The sequence below is a fragment of the Ranitomeya variabilis genome, chromosome 6 (assembly GCF_051348905.1).
Source record: "Ranitomeya variabilis isolate aRanVar5 chromosome 6, aRanVar5.hap1, whole genome shotgun sequence".
In the NCBI taxonomy this organism is placed as follows: Eukaryota; Metazoa; Chordata; class Amphibia; order Anura; family Dendrobatidae; genus Ranitomeya; species Ranitomeya variabilis.
In genome coordinates, this window is record NC_135237.1 from 336,660,336 (window position 1) to 336,670,793 (window position 10,458).

Consider the following 10,458-nt stretch of genomic DNA (forward strand, 5'->3'; position numbering starts at 1 on the left):
CCAAATTACTTAAGGAAGGGCAAACCTCACTACTGACCAGTATAAAGACATTGACTAGGGAGGAGGTACAGAGTACAGTTTCCGCTCTAATGCCGTCCCAATTCCCCCATCCTAAGAGATTCAGATGGGACATGGACCCAAGTTCAGAGGAAGGCGAAGTGTCTGACTATTCTGATCTGGACTCTGGAGAAGGGGAGGGTTCCTCAGTAGTGCTTCCGGAAGAACGGAAAATATTCTTGTTTTCCCTCTGAAAACTCGGACGTGCTCCTACAAGCTATTAGGGGCACCATGAAAATTCAGGATTCCACTGAATCACTGACGGTACAGGATGAAATGTTCGGGGGTTTAAGAACACCTAGGAACAGGGTCTTTCCAGTTAATAAATAATCATAACAGCAATGATACTGGAAGAGTGGGAGGACGTGGGGAAAAAGCTAGTGGTCCCAAGGGATTTTAAGTACCGCCTCCCTTTTCATCCAGAAGAGACCAAGGTATGGGAGACAGTACCAAAAATTGACATACCAGTAGCAAGGGTCTCTATGAAAACAGCGATTCCCTTCGAAGACTCATCTGGCCTTAAGGATCTGATGGACAAAAGATCGGAGGACCTCCTTAAGAAGGCCAGGGAATCGTCTGCAGCCATTATGAAAATAAACATAGAAGCCACCTCGGTATCCATGTCAATGAGTCTATGGGTGGATGACCTAGAGAGTCATATTAAAAACAAGACTCCCAAAGAAGAAATCCTGAAATCGCTACCATTGCTGAAAACGGAGACTGATTTCATGGCAGACGCTTCAGCAGAGTCAGTCTGGTGTGCAGCAAGAAATAATGCGTTATCAAATGCAGCAAGGTGAGCTTTGTGGCTAAAATCATGGACAGGGGATACCCAGTCAAAAAATAAGTTATGCTCGATACCCTTTTCCGGCCTACACGTGTTCGGACCAGTCCTGGATGAGTTGCTTGAAAAAGCATCTGATAAAAAGAAAGGTTTCCCCGAAGAAAAATCAAAGAGGATGCCGACCCTTCTCACTCATCTCAGGCAGGACTATAGGGGTAAGGGGAAGTCGGGCAGGAGGAGCTGCCCCAGGGGTGGCAAAGGTAGAAGCTCCTTTCAGGACCAAGGACCAAGACCCAACAGACAATGACGCCAGAGGTCATTGTCATACTTTTCCAGCAGTATGACGAAAAACTATAGTTTGTCACTTTTTTTTTTTTTTTACAGTGTTCACGGAATTAGTTCACTAATTTTTGTTACAGACGCGGCGATACCAAATGTGTACTTTTTAGTTTGCTTTTTTTAAATATATTTTAAAACAATGTTTTGTGTTTTTTTCTTCATTTTTTAACTTACTTCCTCTATGGGATTTGCACTTTTTCACTTTGTTCGCTAGTATAAAGCATTGCAATGCTCTAAGCATAGTCTAAGAGGCTTTCCGTAGCTTGGTGACCCGTGGGTCGTCATGATGACCTTAGGTCACCATGGCAACAATCCCATGAAGGGAATGGGGGGCCCCTCCCTCTCTTCTAAATGCTGCAATAACTCTCAATAGTTTAGGGGGTTAAGCTGCCAGTGGCGGCGCTGGCACCGTCCCCGACTGTTACGGCAGAAGCTCGGGTACTAGCAGTACCAGGCTCCTGCTGCGATTGGGCTGGAGGTTCTGATATTTCAGCATCTCCAGAGCAATCATGCTGTGATCGGTCAGTTAGATAGAGGGCTGAAATCAGTCAATCCGAGGACGGGGATTGATGACATGGGGTCCCCGCACCTCTTCCCGTGCCTCTCAATTGTCGGTGACAGCTGTCGGCACGGAACGGTCACGTGTTTACACGCAATGAATATTTAGATGCATGACGGACATAGCACATCATGGTGCAGGAACTGACACCTGCTCATGACATGCTATGTCCATCCACATACAGTATTTTTTTTTTTCCTCTGTATGTGCAGTCCTTTTATGATGATCTGAACACCTGAGCTTTTCCTACCACTCTATTAATCCATACACCAGCTGAAATTGGGCCTAACCTTTCCTCAATTTAGACCAAAGCCTTTTAAGCCAATGCTATCTCCCTACATCATTAATAGTGCATGCCAGAACCCATACCTGCCATTTTGAATATCCCTTGCCATTACCTATAGTATTTATTAGCCACCGCCCCATGCCAACTGGCCTTTCCAGTTTCACAGAGAACACTTTATTTAAAAAATAAAATCAACAAAAGTTCTCACAAGAAGCTCAAGATTTTCTTGTTAAGGCCTGTCAACGTCCTTCAATCCTGCCTAACCAGTCTTGTATAAACTCTAGTATTACTTTAAATAAGGTGGTTGATGCTCTGCATACCAAAAAAAAATAAAATAATATATATAGTAAGGGAGTTCCTAACAGGGCCGACGTTTTGGGGAGAAAACTGGGCAAATGCCCAGGGCCACCACTCCCCCAGAAGCCCCAAGTCAGTGGCGTGCTGCTATACGCAGCAGATCACACAGCTGATATGGGGCCTGTGATTCGGGGGAGCCTGATACCAGCGCCGAGAACCCCCAGCCATTATAGCACATTCAATTGTATCGGCATCAAGGATGCCGATACAGTTGAAAGCAATGATGGAGGAGGGAAGCCGCCCGCTCCCTCCCTCATCATTCTTCCACAGTGTCGGACGCATCAGCCAGAAGGAGCCATGATGTCACTTCATTGCACCATGCTGTGACGGGCAGTGGAGTTGCTGAGGAGGTGCTCTGCGGAGACGGGAGCAGAGGGGGAACAGGTAGAGGAAAGTATGTATTTATTGTTTTAAATCAGTAGAGTACAATGTGGCGACCATAATATCATACGGGGGACTAAGGGGAATGCGTTATGCCATACGGGGGACTATGGGAAGTGCATTATACTATGTCTCTGTATGCACGTGCTCCGTCCATGCATGCAGTATGCAGGTGCTCTGTATATGTGTATCTGTATGTATGTGCTATGTGTATACTATGCAGTTTGTGTACGTGTGTGAGTTTAGCATCCACATTTATAAATACCGGTAGAACAGAAGGGACGCCATAGGTGTCGATCAGCAATCGCCCAACGAATGGGCAAAATGCTGCCTATTGTTTATGCCAGAACAAAAGTCATTGTTCTCAGCAACACATCACCCAGTGTAAACTGCAGCTGTGCTGCTGATAACATTATATGGTTTGAGGACAAATTGATCTATTAGTGCTCATTCTGTCCCCATCATTTTTCCTCAGCCAGAGTACACAAGCACCGAACGACTTCAATATTGTCCATCATGCTCCTTTAACGGCCTGAACTCAACTCATGTAAATGCATGGCAAATGTTTCTGTGTGACGGTGCAATATGTGAGCATCTTTGGCTCCGCTTTCAACTTTTGCCTAGGGCCCCACTTTGTCTAAAGCCAGCCCTGCTTCCTAACAGGTGCCACATAAGAGATGTGATAACTTTAAACTCATCAGGAAGGATGTACTCACTTCTTCTTGCTCCTCACTTAAAGTCTGGAGCATCCAGTTCTCCAGGGTCTGGAAATCTCTTGCACCCTGGTACTTCACAGCTTCTTGGCCCGGTTTAAAGAGTTTTAGACTGGGGAGAACAATGAGAGGAAGCATTACTAGTCACTGCAAGGTAATTAACTACATAGTAAACACAGGGAAGTAGATGGTAGGAAACTAGAATAGCTAGCAAAGTGTAATAATCTTTGCTTCTGGGAAGGACACAATGGGGCCAGTAGGTATTGTTTCACAAACCCCTTACAACACTCTTGGAGTGTGAGGAAACCCCTGTAAGGTTTAGGAGCAAGGATGAAAAAGACCCCACACAGTGAATGAAGCAACATCACCAGATCTCACATTAAAGTTTTGGGTGCAGTTTTAACTGTAAAAATTATAGGAGTTGCAACTAATCCAGATCTTTACAATGTGTGAATTGGCCTTTCTAAAGATTTGTGAGAAAAATTTAAAAAAAAACTTACGTCGGATAGCCACGAACACCGTTATCTGAGCAGATTTTGTTATCCACAGTACAATCCACCTTGGCAACATAGACTGGAGTTTTTTCCAAATTGTTGTACTTATCTCCCAGTTCATTCCAGGTTGACTGGAGACGCTGGCAGTGACCACACCTGAAATCACACATGACATCTTATGATTAGACGCAGGTATATTTGTAGGTTTCAGATTTCTGGACAGGGGTTGTACGTTTCATACGACCACTGCAAATACTAAGCTCTTTCTTGCACATTTGCAGTTATTAAAATGTTGGACAGGCCTCTTTAAAATGATATATATGGTTACAATCCTGGCAATAGGTCTACATTAAGTGTTAATTTATAAAGGTCCCAAATGTAGAAAACTGTGATAGAGGGGGATGACTGTCTCTAGTTAACTTCAGGGAGCACCAGGGCATCAGTGCAAATCTCCATAGTCAATACATTTAATTATTTCCTTACAAGGGATTGCCCCATAAACACATGGGATAGATGGTGGGAGTCTCAGGAAACCGATATTGAGAATCAGGGTCCCAAAATCCTATGTGTGAAGAAAGAATTGGTGGGCATGTGCAACCACTGCTCCAATCACACTGTCTAGACCTTAGAGGCGTTATCGTCCACTAACGGAACAGTCGTTGCGCGTGTGTACCAAGGCCTCAGTTACAAAAGAGACTTTGGGTCCACGTTCTCGGGATCACAGGTGGTCTCAGTAGCCAGACTTCAAGCAATTGTCCATATATCATGCATCCCTTGGATAGGTTAAAAATATATATGGCACAACCCCTTTAAAAGGTGTCTCAAGATAGATAGTGCTAGGATTACAGTCGCGGTCAACCAGTCCATTATAAATCTAAGGCTACGTTCACACTGAGTATTTGGTCAGTACTTCACATCAGTAAGCCAAAATCAGGAAGAATCAGAGGAAAAGTATAACAGAAACACCTCACCATTTCTGTATTTATCACCCACTCCTGGTTTTGGCTTACTAATACTGATGGAAAATACTGACCAAATACTGAACGTGTCCTTAGCATGAGACCCAGCTCGTGTAATTGGGATATGGCGAAGTACAGTTTTCACACTGGGGTATAGAACAGAGATAGAAATGATGGAGCCACCATCATCTGTTTGGGTGTAGACAGACGGACGCACAACTCATGTGAGGACCGCATTGCACTGCACGGACTGGCCATCTGCTCTCCTGACCTGAGCCACTGTCATCTGTTAGGGCGCAGACAGATGGCTGTTTAAGGCTGGTTTCATATTTGTGTATGAAGCAATGTGGTGTGATCCTCTCACGATATACAAAAAAGGTTGCACTTTATCGTGCCAAAGCATGTCTAATATGAAATATGAATAGCAAAATGGCAACCTTTTTTGTATATTGTGTAAGGAGGTAACTGCATCTGGTATGCACCTATTCACACTAGTTTGGATGTGCCAGTCATTTTTCTGTAATTTCTATGTTAGCTTACTGACTGAGTACTCCTCCTGTCATCATGTGGTTTTTAATTACATCTAATCACACTTGGTTCTGGCCAACCCATATATGTAGGCTTTACTGACAGGTGTCCACATTCACCCAGGCATACAGACATTAGCCTTCGGCAAGTGTTCACATTTGGACAGGGAGGTCAGGGACACATCAGTTTAATGAGACCACCTTGACGATGGTTGATGGGCTCACACTATTTGATTAATTCAAATTCTGTGCTAAGCGTCTCTTAAATATTTTCCTAATGTTCAAAAGCCATTTTGCTATTCATATTTCATGTATTTCATATTAGACATGCTTTGGCACGATAGAGTGCAACCTTTTTTGTATATTGTGTAAGGAGGTAGCTGCTCCTGGTATGCACCTATTCACACTAGTTTGGATGTGGCAGTCTTTTTTCTGTCGATCCTCTCACGAGTTATACAGCCCTCTGTCTGCACCCTAACAGATGACATTGGGTCAGGTCAGGAGAGCAGACGGCCAGTCCGTGCAGTGTGGTGCGATCCTCTCACAAGTTATACAGCCCTCTGTCTGCACCCTAACAGATGACATTGGGTCAGGTCAGGAGGGCAGACGGCCAGTCCGTGCAGTACGGTGCGATCCTCTCACAAGTTAGGCTGGTTTCACATTTGCATTGGGCAGAGCTGTGAAGGGCTGCGTATTTCTTCAGTGAAGCCCCGCCCACTGCTGCACCTCTTCTAGTCAGCTCCGCCTACATCTGCATGCGTCCTGCGTACCTATCTTCAACATTGGGTACGCAGGTCATGCGGATGCATCCGCATGCGTTGTTTTGAGGCTGCGCCGAACTGCATCGAACGCAACATGTTGCATTTTGTGGCAGTTGGCGCAGCGTCAAAATAACGCATGTGGATGCATCCGCATGGCCTGCGTACCCAATGTTAAAGATAGGTATGCAGACGTAGGCAGAGCTGACTGGAAGAGGTGCGGCAGTGGGCGGGGCTTCACGGAAGAAGTACGCAGCCCTCCACAGCTCTGCCCAACGCAAATGTGAAACCAGCCTAACTTGTGAGAGGATCGCACCACAATGCACGGACTGGCCATCTGCTCTAGCCTCTCCTGACCTGAGCCACTGTCATCTGTTAGGGTGCAGACAGAGGGCTGTATAACTTGTGAGGGGATCGCACCACACTGCACGGACTGGCCGCCTGCTCTCCTGACCTGAGTGTGATGTATTTCTATACAGCTGTCACGCTCAGGTCAAGAAGAGAAGACCACCAGTCCGAGAATTGCGATGAGATTCTCGCACGAGAAATATGGCTGTCTGTCGGCGCCCTTAGGATTATTTTCTCACCACACTGACTAAGGCTAAATTGACGCAGTGTTTTCTTGTTGTAGGACAGCTGCAAAAGTATTCACTAGCCATCTAACTTGACAGAGAAGCCAGTCTAGTTGGCAAAGGCAACATCAGTATAAATTTTTTCAGCTATATGAAGAGCGGAGCGGACCGTGTCATTGCATGGAGGCGTCCTGCAAAAACATGGGGGGCTATGGGTGCCGTATGCCACCTTCCAGCACTATAGTGGCTGGCATGTGCCCAGGGTTTAGATCAGGAAATTCTCTGGATGTCTGGGACAATCAGCGTGCACTAGTAACGATCATTAGGATCACTCGGATTTATAGCCGAGCAAACAGGATAATGCAGCGTATTACTCGGACCTATAGAACAGGACTGGGCTGCCGGTAATAAGAACACCAGGATTACTACACCTACATGGAAGGAAACAGCAGCTCGTGTTTCATGTACAGAAAAAATATAAATAAACAAGGTAATGAAGGCTCCGGTTCACAGAGAAGTGACTGCACCTAGGACGAGGCCTCCTACACCAACCCCATCCCAGGGACAAGCACAACCCCGAGAAGAACACGTAACCGAATGCCAGGAGGCCACAGCCACGTCAGCAGCTCCACACACCCACTGTGACGGCGATACACTGCCCTGCGTGAAGGCCGCAGCCGAACTACAAGTCCAACGTCCGGCCACAGAACAGAGACTATGTGCTTGTCACTTATAAGCACAATAGATAGAAAGGGTTAAAAGTGCGGCCATGGCTTGGAGCGGTGACAGGAGCCACAATCACTGTGTACTGACAGATAAGAAATGCCAACAGAAGATTAGCAGAAAGTGAACAGGCAGGAGGCCAGGCTGCACGGTGCCATACAGGGGGTCCTGAGGAAAGGGGCCCCGGCCAGGCTGCGGCCATCACAGCATACACGGTATTACCAGGGAGCGAAGAACATGATGAAGTGCGGCGCCTGGCTGACAGCATGGCTGAACATCTCGGCGGAGTAGAGGTGCTTGCTGTGCGGGTCCTCGTCGTCCTCCTCCAGCTCCTGCTCCCCCATCTCCCCGGACACGCTGACCAGCAGCGCCCAGAGCAGCACCACGAACCGGCTTCGTATCATCTTTCCGGGAAGGAGACAGCAGCGTGCGGCCTGGTCCTGTACAAGGGGAGGAGGAGGAGAGGACGGAGGCCGAGAAGGAGGGCTTATTATCAGGGGAGGAGGAGGAAGATGACTGGCGGGTGGCGGCCAGGTATTACCACAGCCCGGCCCTCACTTCTCTCTTGTGTGACAGCAGATTTCCCCAATGTCTTCACCTCATGAAGTGTGAGGCAATGCGGCTGTAGTCTCACACGGGAAGTTCTCTTTCTCCACCCATTGTCCTGTCATTTCTACAGCTCCTCCAACTGTCCTCCGTCTATGGAGGTTTCTGCTGGTAGTCATGGCGTCTGTGTGGTAAATTCAGTTCACAATACATCCATCATATAGTCAGACCAGTTTAATTTGATACCTGACCCCTTCAGTGTGGACGAGTACACAAACACCACACATCGAAGAGCGAAGACATTGGCTTAGGGTCACGGTCACATGTTCAGTATTTGGTCAGTATTTTACCTCAGTATTTGTAAGCCAAAACCAGGAGTGGAGCAATCAGAGAAAAAATATAATACACTGTGTTCCAAATTATTATGCACATAGAGTTTAGGAGTGATAAGGTTAGAATTTTTTTGTTTGTCATTTAAACTCATTGATGGTGATGTGTGTCCGGGCTCTTTATATCACTGAAAGCAATTGCAGATACCTGTGCACATTAGTTTGGCAGGTGTGTCCAAATAAAGACAAGACTACTTAAGAAGGCTGTTCCACATTATTAGGCCGGTTTCACACGTCAGTGGCTCCGGTACGTGAGGTGACAGTTTCCTCCCGTACCGGAGACACTGACACACGTAGACCCATAAAAATCAATGCATCTGTTCAGATGTCATTGATTTTGTGCGGACCGTGTGCGGACCGTGTCTCCGTGTGCCAAACACGGAGACATGTCAGTTTTCGTGGGAGCGCACGGATTACACGGACCCAATAGAGTCAATGGGTCCGTGTAAAACACGCACCTCACACGGACATTCTCCGTCTGGGGTCCGTGTGGCGTGCCGGAGACAGCGCTACAGTAAGCGCTGTCCCCCCCCACATGGTGCTGAAGCCGCCATTCATATGTTCCCTGTAGCAGCGTTTGCTACAGAGAAAATATGAATGATAGTGTTTAAAATAAAGATCCATGTGTCCGCCGCCCCCCCACCCCCTGTGCGCCCCCCCCGCTGGTCAGAAAATACTTATCCGGGTCCCCCGTCGGCTGTCGCTCCTTCCTGGTCTGGCCGCGCCTCCTACTGTATGCGGCCGATTACACTCATGAATATGTGGCTCCACCTCCAATAGGGGCGGAGCCGCCTATTCATGAGTGTAAATGAGCGGCCCCACGTGACCGCATACAGTAAGCCGCGGCCAGACCAGGAAGGAGCGACTGCCGACGGGGGATCCGGGTGAGTATTTTCTGACCAGCGGGGGGGGCGCACAGGGGGTGGGGGGGCGGCGGACACATGGATCTTTATTTTAAACACTATTCTTCATATTTTCCCTGCAGCAAACGTTGCTGCAGGGATGATATGAATCGCAGCTTCAGCACCATGCAGAGTGGGTACCACACGCTCCGTGTGGTACCCACTCGCCATACGGGCGGCACACGTGTGCCGCAGGTATGGCCTCCGTGAGTTCCCAGGCACACGGACACGGATAACTCCGGTACCGATTTGTCCGGTACCGGAATTATCTGGACGTGTGGGACAGCCCTTAAGCAGCCTACATTTTTTTGCCAAAATGGGAAAGAAAAAGGATGTGTCAACTGCTGAGAAGCAACAAATTGTGGAGTATTTAGGTCAAGGCAGGACTCAATCAACATTGCCAAGACACTTCATCGTGATCATCGCACAATCAAGAAGTATGTAGCTGATTCCCAGCACACACGTGTGCGTGCTGATAAGGAAAAATTGAGGACTCTTTCCAACAGGCAATTGCGTAAGGTTAAAAGAGCAGCTGCAAAAATGCCTGGTCATAGCAGCAGACAAGTTTTTGAAGCTGCTGGTGCCTCCAACGTCCCCAGAACAACAAGATGCAGGGTCCTTCAGAGGTTTGCAGCTGTGCGTAAGCCATCCTGTCGACCACCTCTATCCACTGCACACAAGCAGAAACGGCTCCTGTGGGCCAAATGATACATGAAGGCTGACTTCCAAACTGTTTTGTTCACGGATGAGTGCCGTGCAACGCTCGATGGTCCAGATGGATGGAGTGGAGGATGGCTGGTTGATGGACACCCCATAAAAACACGGCTAAGGCGCCAACAAGGAGGAGGTGGAGTAATGTTTTGGGCTGGAATCATGGGGAGAGAGATTGTCGGCCCTTTTATGATCCCTGAAGGGGTAAAGATGAACTCCATAATCTATGTGGAGTTTCTAAAACAACACTTCCTGCCATGGTTCAAGAGGAAGGACCGTGCTTTCCGCAGCAAGATCATTTTCATGCATGATAATGCACTGTCCCATGCTGCAAAAAACACATCTGCATCTCTGGCTGCTATGGGCATAAAAGAGGACAAACTTATGGTGTGACCACCATC

At 47.4% G+C, this 10,458-nt stretch overlaps 1 protein-coding gene across 1 annotated transcript in view; it reads right to left on the reverse strand.

Annotated features, from left to right (window-relative positions):
* Positions 1-8,154, reverse strand: part of TXNDC5 (thioredoxin domain containing 5) — a 30,739-nt gene extending 22,585 nt beyond the window's left edge. The window contains exons 1-3 of the mRNA XM_077269836.1: positions 7,732-8,154; positions 3,977-4,126; positions 3,480-3,588 (exon numbers count right to left, since the gene is read on the reverse strand). Of these exons, the coding sequence (XP_077125951.1) occupies positions 3,480-3,588; positions 3,977-4,126; positions 7,732-7,913 (441 nt within the window). The 5' untranslated portion in view covers positions 7,914-8,154. The remainder of the gene's footprint in view (positions 1-3,479; positions 3,589-3,976; positions 4,127-7,731) is intronic.
* Positions 8,155-10,458: the final 2,304 nt, after the last annotated feature.